Genomic DNA, 20,502 nt, shown 5'->3' with positions numbered 1-20,502 from the left:
AAGAATGATTTTAAAAATTCTTGAAATAGCGGAGATGGCTGCACAACACTGTGAATACACTTAATGCCATTGAACGATATACTTTAAAATGGTTAAAATGGTATGGACCTGGTGAATCACTGTATTGTACACCCGAAACTAATAGAACACTGTGTTAACTACACTGGAATTAAATTTTTTTTAGTTTAAAAAATGGTTAAAATGGGAAATTTTGTTATATATTTTACCACAATAAAAACAAAAAAAATTAATAATATGTTTCCAAGTATGTGGAGAAATTAGTATCCTCATACAATGCTGGTGGGAATGTGAAACAGTGCAATCACTTTGGAAAATAGTCTGGCAGTTCCTCAAAAAGTTAAACACAAAATGGACAAAGGCCTTAGTATTTCTCCAAAGACAATGAACACAGATGGCCAGTAAACATATGAAAAGATGCTTGTTTTGTATTCTTTTATGAGCCAGTCGGTCAGGTGTGTCCATAAGAGGAGTCTGAGAAGAGGCTCAGGGAAACAAAGTTTATTATACTTACAGGTCCTAGGGATAGAAGGCATGGCGTCCCATGCAGGGCTATGTGGAAAAGCTACCAGGGTGGTTAGGAGACAGAAAACAGGAGCAAGGGCAAGAGCCTTTACTGGGGTTTCCAAATGAAAGGCAGGACAGGGCAGGGTGAACAGCTTAGGACTGGCTAGTTTAACTTACTTGGTATTTGGTGGTATTTGGGTTTTGATTGTCTACCATTTTTTTTCTTTGCCACCTGTCACAAATTTGTTCCTTTATGAACATTTCAGAATGCAATTAAGCAAAAGATAATACTTTTTTTAATTAAGCTATCTGATGTTTTTATCAAACAATTTTAAATTCTTAAGTCCTTTATTTCCAAGAGTAGGATTGATTAGAATGATAGAATGAACATTAATATTCTATAAAGTAGGGGCGCCTGGGCGGCTTAGTCATTAAGTGTCTGCCTTCGGCTCAGGGTGTGATCCCAGGGTCCTGGGATTGAGCCTGCATCGGGCTCCCTGCTCTGCTGGGAGCCTGCTTCTTCACTCTCCCACTCCCCCTGCTTGTGTTCCCTCTCTTGCTGGCTGTCTCTCTCTCTCTGTCAAATAAATAAATAAAATCTTTAAAAAAATTCTATAAAGTAATATCATATGTAGCCCTGATATTTCAACAGGTTCAAATAAGGAAGGTCTCATTAGAGTTGTTTTTTCTGCCTCTCTGTGTTCAATCTATACTGTAAGTTGGCCTCAGAAACTATTCTCAGTCCTTCATCTGTAAAAATAGAGACCACTATGAAAGGATCTCATTTATTTATTCCTTTTTCATCCAGCTGTCCATTTTTCCTGTATCCAGGATATAAGGATGCTTGACTCTGTCTCCTTAAGAAATATGGTGAAGATAGATTTGTAATTAACAATTCAGTGTGATAATTGCCATAAAAGTAGGGCATTTAGGGTGCCACGAGGACACAGTATTGATAGTACTTGTATGTATTAACTATTTTTCAGTGTCCCTGAAAACTCAGTTTGGTACCATTACCTTTGAATGGAAATGACTTTGCATTTTTGCCTGATAAGTGTCTATAGTCAAATGATATGATTTCTTAATCATTCTGCAAGCTTAACTTTTTTCCTAGGAAATCAAATAAATTTGCTATGTTTAAACTGCTTTATATAATAGAAATAAGTTCCTATTTCAGTTATTACACTTTCCCAATTCAATTCACATTCCAATCCATCTTATCAAAGTTCACTTAAAAATCAATATGCTGAGGGTGCCTGAGTGCCTCAGTCAGTTAAGTGTCTCCTTCGGCTCAGGTCATGATACCAGGGTCCTGGGATTGACCGCCTCATCGGGCTTCCTGCTCAGTTAGGAGCCTGCTTCTCCCTCTCCCTCTACCAGCTGCCCCCCACCCTCCGCTTGTGTTCTCTCTCTCTCTGTCAAATAAATGAATAAAAGCTTTAAAAAAAAATCAGTACTCTGAAACATGTCTTTTTCTTAAAAACATTGTTGGAGCAAAAGATCATGCTTCTGAGCTGATTAATTTTTTCTTGATATAGAAAATAACATTTGTCTAGTTGTTTCTAGGCAGCACAAGACCATTGAGCTCCCCAAGAACCCAATCTGAATTTGCAAAGCTGCCAGAATATTTTAAGACAAATGAGAATATGTAAACATACATGTTACCAACTATTTCATATTTGTGTTTCAGAGATAATAAGTTTCTAATGAGCCACAAGAGCCCAGTGGGATTAAGGATGTAAATTTCAAAATCTAGATTCCTTCCTGTATTATCATATCTGGCTGGCGTTCTGTTTTCTCTGAATGTGAAAATACCAAGTAATAATTTCTCAAAGGCATGCTGATTACATTATTAAAAACAATGAATTACATTACAGGATAAATAACAGCAGGCCAAGCATAGACCAATGATGAAAGTTTGTCATGAACTAAGGATTATGATTAATCCAATTTGTTCGTTTGACTAGAATTGGAAGGAGAAAGGAAAAAAGAAAAAAGGAAGGATGGATTATATTATAGAGTTTACAGTGGGTTTACAGAAAGAAGGAAGAATAAATTAGATTTGAGTTTACAGTGAAATTTGAACTCACAACCAGGGGTTGTGAGACTAATCTTTTAACCTTTGTGTACACACACACACACACACATTTTGAAGAAAACGATAAGCAAAAGCAACACCTAAAGTCTGCAGTGCCTAATATAGTGCTTATTAGCACGTAATATGGTCATTACTGCATGTTTCTGGAGATTGTTTCAAATTCTCTTATTTTCAAAGGCTAAATCTGGCCTGCTATCTGCCTTTGTAAATAAAGTTTTATTAGAGCTCACTGTGTTCATTATTTATATATTCTCTATGTCTGTTTCTGCACTACCATTGCAGAATTGAGTAGTTTGGAAAGTGACTATATGGCCCACAAAGCCTAAAATACATACTCACTGGCCTTTTACAGAGTAGGTTGCCAACCCCTGAGTGTGATCCTGTTTCAGCCCATACACAAGTTGTGTATTTCTTATATTCCAATGAGCTTTGTAAAGTTAATATATTTGTTATGTTGAAAACTGTTTTGATCCCCTGATTTTCCCCAACTTTTTCATACTTAGAGAAAAATTTGAAGAACAACTTACACCTTTAACATAGATCATTAGTTAAAATCTTGCCATATTTGCTTCATCTGTTCATCTCTCTCCATGTACGTGTATACATACATGCACGCTTTTTTTTTTTTTTGCTGCTGCTGCTGTCGAATTATTTGAAAGTTACAGATATCATGCTCCTTCAGCATACACCTGTAAGAGCATTCTTCTATATAACCCATTCGTTTTAAAATTTAAAGACACACGTATGGGCTTTTTGTTTGTGTGTAAGGGCTATACAACTGTCTTTTCTGTAGCACTTTGTTCATCTCTGTGTTCCCATGTATAAACTGTAGGAATTCTAGGTATTGTGCATTAGTTATCTATTGCTTACCTGTGGTAGCCTGAATACCGAATGGCCCCCTAAAGATGACCATGTCCTAATCCCTCAAATCTGTGAATATGTTACCTTACGTGACAAAGGGGATTTTGCAGATGTATTAAGGAATTAAAAATGTATCCTGTATTATGTGATGGGCCCGGGCTCAGTGTAATTGCAAGGGTCCTTGTAAGGGGGAGGCAGGAGAGTTAAAAGCAGGAAAGGTGATAATTAGTGAGAGAAATGTGACGGTGCCACAGCCGCTCACATCGACGATGGCAAGGCTGAGTTTTCACCCAATTTCAGAGCTCTTGGCTTTTTTCTTTCTTTTTTTTTTTTTAACAATCCTTCCCTCAATTTCTCTCCCCTTTTTTGCATTTCACTATAATCATCAAGAAAAAACTTGGTATCTTCAACACTTTGCTTGGAAATCTCCGTAGCTGGACCATCCAGTTCGTTTGCCTCATTTTCTACTTTCTGTATAACTGCAAGTGACAGGGTTGCTGAACTTTCTGTTACTACATTGACAAAGATCCCCCTGCCTCCAGTTTCTAATGAGATGTCCCTCCCTTCCTTGAAACCTTATAGGAAGCCTCCTTAAAGTCCTTATAGCTACCTCCTGCTGCCCGATTACAAAACTGCCGCCATATTTTAAGTATTTGTTATAAGAGAACCCTACTCATGACACCAAAATCTGTATTTGTTCTCTACTGGCACTTCAGAATTTAAGGTGATTAGCTGCTCAAGACAGCAAACATATTATCACACAGTTTCTGAGGATTAGGAATCCAGGTGCAGTTCATCTAGATGCTTCTGGTCTAGATCTATCATGAGATTGTAGTCACACTGTCAGCCAGGGTGGCAGTCATCTCAGGACTCAGTTGGAAGAGGATCCCTTTCCAAACTCACTCCTGTGACTGTTGGCAGGCCTCAAGCCCTTGTCAGTCATTGGCTGGAGATGGCACAGAGACCTCTGCATAAAGATGTTCATGACATGCCGCTGGCTTTCCTCAGAGCAAGGAAGCAAAGAGCAAGAGAGATTACCCAAAACAGAAGATACGGACTTCTTGTGACCTAATCTCAGAAGTAACATCCCATCATTTTTGCCATATTCTAGTTGTTAGAAGCAAGTCACCAGATGCAGTTCATACTTAAAAGAAGGGGATTACACAGGTCATGGATACCAGGCAGCAAACTTAGGGGTCCAGTCTCAGAGGCAGCTTACCACAAATAACAAGGCACCTGTGTCTCAGAATGGGCCATAAACACTTTTAGTGTGGAAACAATTTAGTGAAAGTTTAATATTCTCTGTAAGATCAAGCCACATTCAGAGTTTGGCCTCATAACATTTCTGAAGGTTTCTCCTGTAGCTTGTAGAAACTTGACCATCTCTTGGGGAGTCAGTCACTCTAGAAAGTCAAGTTTCTGGATAGATCTTGTCCCAGAACAAATCTTAATTAATAATTTGGTGTAGAATTCCTTCTGGATTTGATCACATACTTCCTTACCTTCTTAAATAAATTACTGATCATAATTTGATGAAATTTTATTTTATCAGAAGAAAATTAGTCATTGTATGTATTATAAAGAGAAAATGTTGCCCCCTCCTTACGTAGAATATAGAATTGTCGGTATCTTCGAGGCTTCTGTCTGCCTTTTTATAATTTGTGTCTCCATTTGCTTTATTTGTCACTTTGCAGTTATCAGTACTTGCCTATGTGTTTGCTATATCTAATTGCTATAAATTGAAACTGAATAACTCAGGTTGAATAAAACCTTGTGTGAAGGAAAAGGGACCTGTGGAGGGTTCAACCTGTAGTCTGCAGAGTCCCATTAATGACCTCCACGAACTGCCGCTAGCTGCTCCCAGACTTTTGTTTACATTTTAGTTGTAAATTGTTACTACGGATAGGTGAGGCTGCGGTAACAGTGAAGTGGTTTTGGGCTTAGTGGGTCAGTTCCTGATTAATTTTATAAGAAAACTGAAAGTGACCTGAGGACAAATAATCAGTATTACGCATTGCTTGCTTCAGACAATACTTTGAAACTTTTCTTTCGTGGATTTTGGAAACTTCTCAGGCAATTTAGGCAAAATCTCCTCCCTTCCTCAGCTCTGTATCCTAAGTAATTTCACAATTAAAGGCTGTACTTATAATAAAGTTAATTATACCTCACTTCAAAAATTTGAACCTGATTTCAGGCTGTAAACCCAAAGCAGCAAGTACAATTTACTTTTATATTTGAGTGATTTCTTTGGAAATTGTGTCTGTTGCCAGCCATAGCCTCTCAAATGGAAACACACTGTCACTACCACAAGTAAAAGCTGTAAAGCTTTTAAATATGTGGAACTCACATTTTTATCGGCATTTCTTTTAGGCTTTATTAAGTGCTTTGCTCTGTGAGTGGCTCAGAAGCAGTGCAGTATCCTTTATAACTTGTTAGACACAGACTTGGAAGGCCTGCTAGAGAGGGCGAAGGTCGAACCAAGAAAGCAATCCCTGTGATACTCAGGCTCTGAGAAACCGCCTTCGAACTCAAAGGATTAGAGCTCAGAGGGGAGCGGTTAGTCTTTCCTCGTACCCCCCGTCTCTTGCAAATAATTAACAGTAAAGCTAAAGATTATGGGAATTACATGTCTCTCCTATCTTTTTTTATCTTTTTCCTCTGTACAACATAGAATTTCTTTTCCAGTAGTGGCGTGTTCCTCTATTTGGCAATTCCATAAATAGTGGTTTGCAGCCTCCAGACCCAAGTTACCTACCTGGACTTCAGAGACTGTGCGTACTATGGGTGTACCTTCATACGTGGAGAAAGAACACTGACCAAAAAAACAAAAAACAGAAGAGCCAGCTGAGGAAGCACACCTGTAATTAGCCTCAGTCTTCATATACAGAACTTCAGCTTTTTGTGCTTCACAGCCAAGACGCACAGCATATTTGCAGAACTTCTCCAGCACAAAAGAGAGAGACCAAAAGAAAGAGAAAAAGAGATCACACAGGGGAAAAAAGCAATGTAATGAGCAAGAGAAAATGTAAAAGAACTATAATTAATGTTCTTGCAGAAATAAGATGAAGGAATAAGAATAAGGTGGTTTTTTTTTAAAAAAACAAAAACAGAAACAGAATTTAAAAATTTGGAAACAAAATATGAGAGCTGAAATTTAAAATCAGTAAAAGAATTGGAAAAATAAAGTTGAGAAAATCAGTAGAACAGAAGGACCAACAGATGACTTGGAGAGAAAAAAAATTAGAGACTTTATTCGGGTGGTCCGATGTTTGACTAATTGGAGAAAAAGAAAGTGTTGAGGAGGAAATTATCAAAGTTGTAATATAACGACATTTCCAGGAACAGAAGGACATGCATCTCCAGAAGTGAGTGAAGAAAACGAGTCTTATCAAGGCACATTATCATAAACTTAGAGAACACTGGGGATAAAAAGAAAATCCTTAAGACTTCTAGAGTGAAAACAAAGGTCACATAGAAAGGACCAGGAATTAGAAGAATATCAGCCTTGATGCCATAATTTCAAAGAGAAAACTATTTATCTAGAATTATATAACCAGATAAACTTTAAATCAAGTATTAGGATAAAATAAAGACATTTTCAGACATGCAAAATCGCAAAAGATTTGCCTTTTTAAAAAAAGATTGATTTATTTATTTTGAAGAGAGAGGGGTCGGGGAGGGCAGCGGTAGAGAATCTCAAGCAGACTCCCTGCTGAGTGCAGAGACTGACGCAGGGCTCAGTCTCACTACTCTGACATTATGACCTGAGTTGAAATCAAGAGTTGGACGCTTAACTGACTGAGCCACCCAGGCGCCCCAAAGATTTGCTTCTTATACACCCTTTCTCAGGAGCTACTGAAGAATGTACCAAAGATGAAGGATTAACCAAGTAAATAGAAGACCTGGGCAAGGAAATGGGAATCAAAACCGGAAAGGTGTGATATTCTTGGAAAATCCCAAGACAATACCTGAGGAGAAAACCTAGAGAACAAGCAGTTCAGATGGAAGTAAACAGGGTTTCAGGAAGGATATTTTGGGAAGGGCGGAAAAATGGAAGAGGGAACGTAAATGCCAAGAATCATAGAGCAGAACTCTCCCACTGGAGTCAGTACTGTTGGGAATGCATAAACTGTAAGTAATGAATTGCCAGAGGCTCAGTGAGAGTTCAAAAGATTGAGAGTTTAAAAACTCCAGGGGCACAGTCTTAGGGGACCCCCCAACTCTCATGAATTTTACCCTCAAGGTGCTCAGGGTGAAGGTCAGAGAAAAATCCTCTGGTGCTCTGACAGAGGGAAGGGGAAAGTAACCATTTTAAAGTAAGCTTGGGATACTAACAGCAGCTTGCCTTCAAAGTAGACGATTTTACCAAAGCCTGACCGACCTGGGGGAACAAACTACCCAACTCTAGCCCCTCTGGTTTTTCTGTCTTACCTGAAGGGGTGGGAGGGGAAGCTGAGAAGCACTTAGAATGGTTACAACCCAGGCACACAGACTCACTAAAATACTCAGATGTAATTATGGGATTATAGAACACTTTCTCCCCCACCCCCCAAACACACATACCCTACTATCACACCAGTCAGGCTCTTGTATAATAACAGTGGATTACTACTATAAGAACTACAATGTTCAGATTCTATTTTTAAAAGAAGTCTCTGGGGAAACCCCAGAACAACAAGAAGTGCAAAAGCAAGGACACTTGAAAAATTTTAGCCTCTGATACATACAGCTCCAACCAACAGTAAACACAAGCTGATTCCTAGCCAGATAAACGTAAAAGCTCACACTAAAGGCTTCTTTACCCTGTCCCTTTTACTCAGTACATCATGTCCACTTTTAACCAAAAAAAAAAAAAAAAAAAAGCTACAAGATGTGCTAAAAGGCAAAAAACAGTTGGAAGAGACAATAGAAAGTATTCAAACTGGATTCATATATGCCAGAAATTTTGGAATTATCAGACTGGGAATTAAGTATGATGAATATGCTGAGGACTTGGATGGGAAAAGTGGATAACATGCAAGAACACCTGGGTAATGTAAGCACAGAGATGGAGCTAAGAAAGACTCAAAAGAAAATGCTATACAGGGGCGCCTCAGTGGCTCAGTGGGTTAAATGTCTGCCTTCGGCTCAGGTCACGATCCTGGGGTCCTGGGATCGAGGCCTGCATCGGGCTCCCTGCTTGGTGGGGGGGTCTGCTTCTCCCTCTCTCTCTACCCTTCCCCCTCCACTCATGCATGCTCTCTCTCTTGCTCTCTTTCAAATAAATAAAATATTTTTTAAAAATCTCTTTAAAAAAAATAAAAGGCTACGTACTATAGGATTCCAACTTTGTGACATTGTGAAAAAGACAGAATTGGAGATAGTAAAAAGATTGCGGGAAGGGAGGGAGGGATCAGTAAGCGGAGCATGGGATTTTTATGATAATGGAACTATTCTGTATTTACTGTAATAGTGGATACATGTCATTATGCATTCATCAAAATGCATAGAAAGCACAACACAAAGAGTGAACTCTAGTGCAAACTAAAGACTTTAATTAATAACAGTGTATGAATACTAGTTCATTAATTATAACAAAGGCACCACAGTAATGCAAGATTTTAATAGGGGGAACTGTAGGAGAGGGAGAGGACATATATGGGGATTCTGCTTTGTGCTCAGTTTTTCTGTAAACCTAAAACCTCTCTAAAAACTAAAGTCTACTAATTAAAAAATATATGAGGCTATCACTAACTTTAGCTAAAACAACAACAAATAAGTTGTGTAAGAAAATGTAAATATGTGATATTTATATCATCATAATGGTGGAAACTGACAGAGTGTGACTTTAACCAAAAATTATTATGTAATTTTTGAGAGAGTAGAGGAAGCGAAGTGTTGCAGACCTGATATCCTCCTCTCTCATAATAGAAAGTGGGTAACAGAAGTGAACGTCCATGTTCCTCTCTGAAGGCGTTTCCTTCCCCTGGGTACCCAAGTCCATGTCCCCATGTCTCCTGCATCATCAGATTTTGCTCTCCAGCAGGATCTTTCCCATCAACAAACAAATATACCCTTAGTTCTTCTATCTTAACATACACACACACACACCCACACACACACCCATACTTCTTGATTCCGGTTGCCCTGCCACTGCCCTTCATTTCTTTGCTTCCCTTTACATCAAAACTGAAGTTTTCTGTACTCCCTGTCTCCAGTTCCTCTCCATTCTCTGTCTACATCCACTCTCTACAGAATTTTACAGCTGCCTTTTTATTTAATTGGCTCCTGTCAAATTGACAGTGACCTTCATGTTGCTATATCGAGTGGTCAGTTACCATCTTACCTCCCAGCCTCTTTTGATCAATTGATTGCTCCCTCCTTGATAGGTTTCCTTCACTTGGTTTTAAGGACACCACCTTTTAAGTTTTCCTTCTGTGTTACTGGTAGCTTCTTTTCAGTCTTTGCTGTTTCTTCCTCTTCTCCCTGCTAGAATGCCCCCATATCTTAGTGTTAAGTCCACTGCTGTTGTCTGTCTGCCTTGAGCCCCTGGGTTATCTTATCAGGTGTCAAGGCTTTAAATACCATCTGTAAGTTGATGATTTTCAAATTTATATATCCCAACCCAGACTTCTATGAACTCCAGGCTTGTATATCCAAAACTAAACTATTGATCTTCCCCCTGAAAATATGCTGTAGCCAGAACATTTCCCAATTCAGTTCTTGGCAACTCCATATTTCCACTTTGTAGTTGCTTAGGCCAAAAACCTTGGAATTATCCTTGACTCCCCTTTGCTCTCTCACTCCCCACATCCAGTCTGTGTAATAGGTGTAATTAGAAAAATAAAGATCCACAAAGTTACCACTTCTCACCACCTCCTTGTCATCCTCTCTTGTCTGGGTTACTGCTATAACCTCCATACTTCTATCCTTGGCCCTCTACAATGTAAACAGAGCAATCAAGATGATCCTTTTAAAATGCAGGTTCAATCATGGTACCTATTTGCTTCCCATTTCACTACATTGGATAAAATACTTAATTTCTCTGTGCCTTAGTTGCTTCATTTGTAAAAAGAGGAGTAATATATCTCCCTCCAGAGACTGTGGGATTTGATGAGATAATACATAGGACGCATGCACTTAACACCAACCTGAGATGATACTGTTTGCCTGCTGTTCTTATTTTTATTTCCCAATGCACCCTCCAAATCAGGAGCCTACTTTTGCCTCCTCATCATTCCTTCAGGGCTTGAGGTGAGAGGGTTCTGTAGGAATGTTTGGATTCTGCTATCAAGCACAATCCTCAGTCCATTAGTACCAGAGAATAGTATGTCCAGAAACACTGTTCATTTAACCAAAGGAAATTCCATTCCCAATTTTGCTGTTTTTATAAGCAATGTGGTGCTGGATTTCCTGCACTGAATAGGAATTGCTTCGTCAGCAGAAAGTGTTCTTTTGGTCAGTGCCATAGTTTCTATCTTTTGAAGCATTTGTTCCCTAAAGGATAATGAAAGGAGGCAGCTTCCCACTTACCTTTTGATTGAGCCTTTTATCTGATGTCTTATCCTGACCCCTTTTTGCTTTTTAATTAAATTTGAGACATCATATAATTAGGGGTGTTTCCCCCCCTTCATATAAGTCTTACCTCTCTGGAATTGTTGGTTCCTGGAAGACTTTTATATTATTTCATGTTCCTACTCATATTTTCTGTCATGTCTTTGCTGGTTTTTACAGTGAACTGAGAAAAGGGAAGATTTAACCATAAGATTTGCTAATGGTAATAAAATACAGGACAGTCCTGGGTGGGGCCTTCTGAGCCTCACTCTGCCAGTGATTTGCTGTGTAACCCCCTGGGCTTTCATTGAATCTTCTGCTTGAATTCTAGCAGAAGAGGCTAGCTAAAGGAGAGGAGAGCCAGTTTCTGAGTCAGAGAATATGAGGAATATAAGAAAAGTTGCTTGGGGACCTAACCCACTAACTGGAAGAGGGACTAGGGCAAAATCACATGATACACAACTCCAGGGGCTGAGATACTTCCTGCATCAGAAAGCTGGAACAGGGGGCGCCTGGGTGGCACAGCGGTTAAGCGCCTGCCTTCGGCTCAGGGCGTGATCCCGGCGTTGTGGGATCGAGCCCCACATCAGGCTCCTCCACTGTGAGCCTGCTTCTTCCTCTCCCACTCCCCCTGCTTGTGTTACCTCTCTCGCTGGCTGTCTCTATCTCTGTCAAATAAATAAATAAAATCTTTAAAAAAAAAAGAAAGAAAGCTGGAACAGTAATACAAGGTTATATGTCAGTTACATCTCCGTAAAATGGGCAGGGGCACGGTGCAGGAAGCTGGAACAATGTTTGGCCTGTGGTGATAGGGTAGAACGAAGAGGGTTCTTCCATGCAGATTCTTCGGGGAGCAGCTAGGTTAGACCCCCGTGACCTGGGAATATTTGAGGGTGTGAAAGAGATCGTGGTAGCTTTTGAAACAGTCCTAGGGGATGCAGTGTTGTTATCCTGCACCCACTTTCCCTGACATTGTGATGCAGCTCTGAAGACGGGCCCTATCCAAAAGTCCGATGTCTTCGTTTTAATTTAGGCTTCTAAGAGACTGTGAAGAATGGGGCAGGTTTTAGAAACTGTAGAGAAAGAGAAGGCACAAAGTACATTCATTCTCTGAGTTTCAGAGAATGCTACTCCTAGAAGTAAATCGGTCATCTTATAACCAAGTAAGAATCCTTTAGGTCTGTGGGCTTTAGGATTCACCATTTAGAAGACTTCTTTTTGCAAGGAGAGGCTACTCAGTGACTCTCTTCCCAATAACCATCTGTAGTTTCTTATCCTACTTTCTCAGGTTCATCAATTATCAGACTTTGGCTAATGGAAACCATCTTTTTTTTTTTTTTAAGATTTTATGTATTTACTTATTTGACAGAGAGAGAGAGAGCACAAGCAGAGGGAGAGGCAAAGGGAGAAGCAGACTCCCCACTGAGCAGGGAGCCTGATGGACGGCTCGATCCCAGGACCCTGGGATCATGACCGACCAAACCACCCAGGCGCCCTAAATGGAGACCTTCTTTACTCTTCATTGGCACAAATAGTTCCCAGTTTTTTTGCTGTTGCCGTGTTGAAACATCCTTGTATTTAAATAGAGAGTGAGAGAGAGAGAGAGAGTGTGTGTGTGTGTTAATAAATTTTTAGCATTAAGTTACTGGCTTAATTTTTTCATTTTTGCTCTTGAAGTATAACATACAGAAAAATTACACAAATCATACCTGTATAAATTATACAAAATGAACACACCTGGGACGCCTGGGTGGCTCAGTCGGTTGGGCATCTGCCTTCAGCTCAGGTCATGATCCCAGGGTCCTGGGATCGAGTCCCACTTCAGGCTCCTTGCTCAGCAGGGAGCCTGCTTCTCCCTCTGCCTGCTGCTTCCCTGCTTGTGCTCTCGCTCTCTCTCTGACAAATAAATAAATAAAAATCTTTTTTTTAAAAAAAAAGGATACACCTTCACAGTTACTATCCATATTAAGACAGAAAATTCCCCCTGGAAGCTCTTTCATCCCCTTCCCAGTCACTACCACCTCCCTTCTCCCCGGAGTAAGCAATATCCTGATTTCTAACATCATCAAGTTGTTTCGCCTTTTTACAAACTTTAAAATATTTTAAATGGAGGGGCGCCTGGGTGGCTCAGTCGTTAAGCGTCTGCCTTTGGCTCAGGACGTGATCCTGGCATTCTGGGATCAAGCCCCACATCAGGCTCCTCTGCTGGGAGCCTGCTTCTCCCTCTCCCACTCCCCCTGCTTGTGTTCCCTCTCTCTCTGGCTGTCTCTCTCTGTCAAATAAATAAATAAAATCTTTAAAAAATAATTTTTTTTAAATGGAGACGTGTATATCACTTTTAGGGGTCTGGCTTTTATGCTTCTCATTGTGTGTTGGGATTCATCTATGTTATTGTCATAGCAGTAGTTCATTTTTCTTAATTGCTACTCAATATCTTTATATACCACGTTTATTTATTTATTCATTCTAATTAAAATGCATTGCTTGCAATGCCACCTTTGTCATAAACCAAGTATCTGTATACAAGGGTCTGTTTCTAGGTTCTTCATTCTGTTTCATTAATATATTTGTCTGTACTTGTACCAAAGCCTTACTGTCTTCACTCTAACTTAATTATTATCTTTATTATTTTATATATATAATAGTATATATAACATATATTAATATATATTGTAACAATTATAATTGTATGTATATCTAGTGTATAATCGGCTTAATTATAGCTGTATAATAATAAGTTTTAATATCTAGTGGAGTAACTCCCCCACTTTGCTCTTTTTAAGATTACTTTGGTTATTCCTGGCCCTGAGCATTTCCATATAACTTTTACAATCAGCTTGAAAGTACCCCTGCCCTCTCCACCCAAAAAAGTATGCTAGAATTTTGATTGGAATTCCTTTGTTAAGGATAATGAACATCTTTACTATATTGAGTCTTCCAGTCCCTGGAAGTGGTATGTCTCTCTATTTGGTCTTTAATTTATCTCAATAATTTTTATAGTTTTCTGTGTAAAGATCTTATACATCTTTTACTAGATTTATTCTCAGGTATCTGGTGGGGGTTTTTTCATGTTGTTATAAGTGGTATTGTTTTTTAAAGTTATTTCCTTATTCTTGCTTGTAATATAATTTTATACATTGAGAAGAGTAAGTTTTTATAAGATTTCTTGAAGTTAAAGATCCATCATTTTAAGAATCACCTAATATTCAAATTATTATGGGAATATAGGGGACATTAAGAAAAGCAAATTTGGGGGCACCTGGGTGGCTCAGCTGGTTAAGCGTCTGTCTGCCTTCGGCTCAGTTCATGATCCCAGGGTCCTGGAATCGAGCCCTGCATGGGGCTCCCTGCTCAGCGGGAAGCCTGCTTCTCCCTCTCCCTCTGCTGCTTGTGTGCTCTCTCTCTCTCTCTGTCAAATAAAATAAACTCTTTTTTAAAAATTTAAAAAAATAATAAAAGTAAATTTGAAATAAATCTTAGATTTGTAAGGGTGGAGATTTCAACAGGATATCAGGGGGAATCTTCCTAAATTGTGTGGATTCTCTGTTGGTTGCCTGAGAGAGATGGCCCAGGGCTGTTTTCTCTCTCAGCTCACATGATTGGAGCTTGGAATGCTGGGATGCTTTTTTTCTTCTTCGGATACTCCGGGCCCTCTCCCAGCCAGCCCGCATTGGAGCACTCAGGCAAATGTAGAACAGGTGGGACCAGGGTGAGTGGGGATTTCACTCAGGCCTTCAATGCCAGCTGTTTTTAAACTGACAGGCTTCCCTCCCATTCTAAAACTCACCGAGAATGAAGCACTAAATCCATCCACCGTCAGGCATTGCAAGCATCCTGAAGTGATGATGACAGTACCTGTTTCCTTAAACTCACGCTTGGCTTTGTTTTTCCAGGTCTATAAAGGAGAATTTCAGCTCCCTGAATTTCTTAAAGAAAAACCACAGGTACTGTATCTGCTTCCTCTTCTTAATGTGATAGATGGGCTCTTGTGTCAGAGGGATCTTTTTAAAGAGTGCTATGCTGGTGGTAGAAAGACTGGCCTCTGGTAATCGTTGGTTTTAACAGTAATTTAACACAGTTTTAATTTGAGAGAGTTCAGTGTCAGTGTCTTCCAAAATTAGGGAACTACTTTACTGATAACTAAAATCCAGTTGCTTGAGGTGACTCACAAGCCATATGGTATTCCACAGATAAGAAGCCTGCCTTGGTGAATCTGCTCTGGCCTTCTGATCTAACTTGACATAAACCATACAGCCACCCTTTTCCTATCATCTGTACATCCATGGCCTTTAACTTGTCTTATTTGGAGCCTAGAAGACTTGTGAATACATTATATTCACAGCCATTGGCCCTCAACTGCAAAGCCCCCAAGTTGGGAAAGGACAGTGAGAGTTTGAAAATTATAACTTCTACTTTTTAAAAGATTTAGTGAAAATCAAGATCCAGAGTTAATCCTTGTAATGTTACGCCTTCACTTATCGGGTTTCGGTTTTGTTTCTTGAGTTGAAGAGAAACAGGCAGTGTTACAGCTGACACTGTGTGCCTGAGGTAGCCCAGAGTTTCTGCATCTGAGCATCATCTGCCATCCCCATATCGTAGTGGTGAAAAAACGGGTAACTGGTACCGGAGCACAGCAGCAGACTTCCCTTTCTAGCCTAATGATAGTGCATGTTGCCTCCAGACTGCCGCTCTCAGTAATCGGCTTGTAAATAGGAAATGTAGACTCAGCACTGAACTCGGTCTCTAAAATCATTCCAGACATGGATTGGTGAGGGAAACATACCTCCTCACAGACTCTGTGTGAAGTCACGTTGCCTGACGCAAGCCTGGAGTAAGTGGGCTGGGCTCTCTAAGAGAAGCTGTCTCACACCAGGGTTGAAGGCTCTGTCTTCTCAGATCCTTGTTCAATAACAGTCAGCCGTTAATAGTTGATATGTATTACTTGAGAATTTCAAAGCATATTCTTATTAGCATATACACAACTTTAATCCTCCTTCTCACTCATTTTACTTATTCAACAAATGTTTACCGAACTTCTGTTATGGGTGAGCAGTTGGGAGTCCTCAAGAGTCAGAGAAAAAAAAGATCTTCTTAGGGAACTTCTGATCTCCCCTAAAGACTGATCAAATTTGCAAACAAGGAGGCCCCGGCCCCTGAGCCTGGGCTAGGCGTGATGCCCCAGAAACCCGGCTGGGTTCATGAATAAGCCATCGGTCACTTGCACGTGTGGCAGTTGGAGCCAGAGAATAATCCAAGAGGCAAGTCTTGAAGGAATGTCAAATCCAAAGACTGTTTTGCATAATAAGTTTGAAGGAATCAAGAAAGGGAATTTGAGACTAAAAGCGATAACCTCTGCTTCACAGCATACACAAAAATCATATCCAGGCAGATTATAGACCTAAATGCGAAAGGCAAAATAATGAAGTTTTAAAGAGACAATAAAGGAGAATATCTTCATGACCTTAAGAGGGAAGGATTTCTTAAACAGATCATAAAAAGCACTAATCATTAACTTTAAAATGGATTACTTGGGCTCCATTAAAATTGATAATATTTATTTATTAGAAAGCATCATAGAGAGAGTAAAAAGGTATACCTCAAGTGGGATAAAATAATTTGAAACAAAGGACTCATTTGTAGAATATAGAGGATTCCTACAAATCAGTAAAAAAAAAATAATAATAATAAATAAATAAAAATTAAAAATGCGCAAAAGGCTTACTGGGAACTTCATACCCCTTACTGTGGTTAAATGCATCACACACACTCATATTTAGAAAAGGGCTATAAAAGACTTGGATTTAACTTACAATACATGAGAAAATTGAAGCCCACAGAGCCCTCAGGTTTGGTATTTAGCGAAAGTGGCTCACAGAGAGCTGTGAATTGTGTAAGACTGATGAATCACAGACCTGTACCCCTGAAACAAATAATACATTATATGTTAATAAAAAAAATAAAAAAATAAATAAAGTGGCTCACAGAACTAGGCAAAGTGCTATACTTACAGTTTTGTTATAAAGGATACAAATCAGGATCAGTCAAATGAAGAGACATGTGGGACAAGGACTGCGAGGGTCTCAACCACAGAGCTATGCCCACACCACCCGCAGTCAGGGCACTTCTCCCTGTCCGCGGCACATCAGTGCGTTCACCACCCAGGGAGCTCCACCGAACTGAACTGCAGCGCCCGTGGTTTTTATTGGGATCTGATTTCATAGACATGATTGATGAATCATTGAGCGTGTGGTTGAAGTCAGTCCCAGTCAACATCCCCTATCCAGAGGTTGGCTGGCTCCAAGTCCCAACTCTCTAATCACAGGTTTGATCTTTCTGTGACCAGCCCCCCTCCTGAGTTATCTCCTCTCTTAGCATAAGCTCAGGTATGATCCAGGGAGCTCCTGAATAGTGAAGACATTCCTGTTACCTGGGAAAATCCAAGAATTTAGAGTCTCCCTACCAGGAACTAGGGACATAGGCCAGTCAGATTCTTTATTATACAATAGTAGCAGACGGAGTTCATTAGAAAATCTGTGTTCAGAGCCTACAAGCTACCCCTGATATTTTAATGGGAGCAGTCAGTTTTCATCGTGATGAACTTCAAGGACTTTTCAAACATCTTTTGTTTCCTTTGACAGACTGAGGAAGTGGAATAGCAGAGCCAGGAACCTCTTACGTACATGAGGTGAGAGTTGGGGGACATGCCTTGGTCTTTGGGTTTCCCTGCTTAAGCTGTCTTAGGAGGCAGTGTGGCTGGCATGGAGAGCACATCTCTGGAGTCCGTCGGCCTGGGTTGGAATCTGGGCTCTGTGGCCTTGAGCAAATTGCTTCTCTGTGTCTTAACTTCCTTATCTGTAAACGAGGACAGTATCAGTAAGACAGTAGTAGTAAGAATTAACCATAATAATGTCTACAGAAAGCTTGGCATGTAGTAAGCACTACAGCAGTGTTAGTTGTTATTTTTAATATGAGGGGGAGTATAAGATAATAAAATATTTTAGCGGAAGGAAATCTGGAGACCATTACCCCCAATAACCTGTTTGCAGATAAGGAAACTGACCCCAGAGAGAGCAGGTTCTTTGTCAGAGTCCCATCACAGGAAGGTGAAAGCCAGAGCTGCTTCTGTGTGCGCTGGGCGTGCAGATGTTTTTGCAGTAATATTTTTGGGAGTTGGTCAAGTCTGTCCTTGCTGATTTTAAAGTACGATGAGATCTTATTTGTAACCTACATTGTCTCATTGTAGGTAAGGGCTACGGTTGGGTTAGGCCAGCCATGCCGTATCAGTCCCCTTTAATGTCTGAGTAAGCATCAGGTACGTGTCCAGGGACACCAGCCAATTAGTGGCAACGCTGGTTTCTGAACCCAGACCTCCTGACGCAGCTGCCCAGAGCTCACGCCCCTTTCCCACACTTCCTTAAGATTCTGTTTTGTTCTGAATGATGTGGTAATGCCTTAGATCATTTGGAACTCGAAAAGCTTTTTTTAAAAATCTGATTTTTTTCTTATAGTTTTGCTTGCTGTTCTATTTTTATTTTATATAATAACAGTGTATTGACTGCATACTCTATACAAGGCATAAAATATCAAGAATTTTATATACATAATGTATAAATGACATATATTATATGACACATACTGTGTAATAATAATATGATATTCATATATGTATATTTATATGAATGAATTCATTCAAAGTTCCAAGCTCTGGCAGGTAGGTGGTGTTATACCTGTTGTACTGATGAGAAAATTAAGACTGAATAATTTGAATAAGGGGTTTTTATGACTTGCTGGGTTAATGGATAATAGGCTGAAAAAGCACACGAACACTGCTATGCCATGTCAAAATCATGGATGACTTTGAGCTAATAATAGGTTTCAGGACTTATGACTGCCTTTTTGCTAAGGAGCAAATGCTAAATGTTAGACATAGGCTCTCTGGACGCATAGAACAGCAGTTATCATACCTTTTATAGATAAACTCCCTCTGTGAAATGCACATGCAGGGATCCATTTATTGAATGTTTTACAAGACAGAATGAAGTGTCAGTGCACTCCAGCCTTCGAGTTGCCTCCACAGCCTCATTTCATCCTTGTATGCTTGTTGCGGCGTGTAGGGCCGCATGCAGTGAGAGAAGGACTCAGAAGAAGCAAGGAAGACAACAAAGCATCTCAGGGAGGTTACTAGTCTTTCTGAGTCTTTTGGGTCCCTTTGGCATTTGAACGACTGTCACTGTGTTCTCTAAAGCTTCCTCTAAAGAACCTTGGTATCTACTCTTTCCAGTGAAGAGTCAGCATGTTGGACCCCTGGACATGTGACATCCCTACCCGGGCCCCTGCAGTGGCTTTGACTGCAGATGACAGTTTTTAGAAATGGGCAGGAGCAGCCCTTGCTTTGGCTGCCATCTGCTTGTTTTGTGTCCTGAAGCTCCTGACAGGCATCTAAAAGCATCCCAGACTGCGGGAGAGTGTGCTTCCTGGGTAGTCCTTCTGAGGCAGCTGCCCTTGTAATTGTCTGTCCTCCTCCCTGTCTGCCTGGCTTCTGCCAGGACCATAACTGGGAAGGAGGCAGTATGGTGCAGGGGAGAATAAAGTGTGACTCCACACCTGTAACCTTGTTCTGTTTGCCCTAGGGAAGACTGCTGCCTTTCAACAGAAGCGAAATTTCTAGGACTGGCTGTCCCTGCTGAGATCAGTGGAGCGTATGTACCATGGCCCGCATCTCCTGTTCCCTTGCCAGTCTCCTACTGAGAGGGCGGGATGTCACTATACATTCGGGCCTTCCCGAGTGATCTGCTTCCTGAGTCCAGTGCTCTTGATCCTAATACGTGCACAACCCTGTGGATAGAAGCCCAGAGGGAGCATGTGCTTTCTGTTAAAACTGCTCTGGTCCTCATCTTTTCTTACCAGATTGCAAACTTTTGTTTCAAGGGGAGGGTTTTAAAATGGAATTCTACAAGCGAAATTGGGCAGTTTCATCTTGGAATAGGTGGTCCGTACACGTTCTAATGTTTTGTAGACACTTCCTGTTTAAATGTATTGATGTGGATAATATTAAATATCTTAATTATTTAAATAATTCATTGTATTGTTTTTGAGAAGTTGAGGAATTACCGTATACATTTACAACTTAATGACTTTTGTATTTTATTTTTCAAAATAAAAGCTTTAAATGTGTGAAGCATTCTGGCGGTTTACATGTTCTCGTTACTGTGATTTTAGAGAAGCAGTAAGACCTTATCAGATGGTGATCAATAAGCCAAAGTTTCTTCAGTTGGCTGTATTGTAGATATTTCCTTGTATGCATCATAACTTTTTTAATTAAGTTTTTTATTTTAATTCCATTATAGTTAACGTACAGTGTTATGTCAGTTTCAGGTGTACAACACAGTGATTCAGCAGTTCCGTACAGCGCCCAGTGCTCATCACAAGTGCACTCCTTAATCCCCATCACCTAGTTCACCCCTTCCTAACTACCTCCCGTCTGG

The 20,502-nt window shown here is 40.1% G+C and overlaps 1 protein-coding gene across 1 annotated transcript in view; it reads left to right on the top strand.

Annotated features, from left to right (window-relative positions):
• The window catches only part of TPST1 (tyrosylprotein sulfotransferase 1), a 158,158-nt gene extending 137,962 nt beyond the window's left edge, over positions 1-20,196 (top strand). The window contains exons 4-6 of the mRNA XM_040635003.1: positions 14,911-14,961; positions 17,656-17,702; positions 19,648-20,196. Of these exons, the coding sequence (XP_040490937.1) occupies positions 14,911-14,961; positions 17,656-17,673 (69 nt within the window). The 3' untranslated portion in view covers positions 17,674-17,702; positions 19,648-20,196. The remainder of the gene's footprint in view (positions 1-14,910; positions 14,962-17,655; positions 17,703-19,647) is intronic.
• Positions 20,197-20,502: the final 306 nt, after the last annotated feature.

Source organism: Ursus maritimus, unplaced genomic scaffold (assembly GCF_017311325.1).
Source record: "Ursus maritimus isolate PB19 unplaced genomic scaffold, ASM1731132v1 scaffold_2, whole genome shotgun sequence".
Taxonomy (NCBI): Eukaryota; Metazoa; Chordata; class Mammalia; order Carnivora; family Ursidae; genus Ursus; species Ursus maritimus.
Note: the sequence above shows the minus strand (reverse complement) of the source record. Positions and strands in the feature narration are given on the sequence as shown.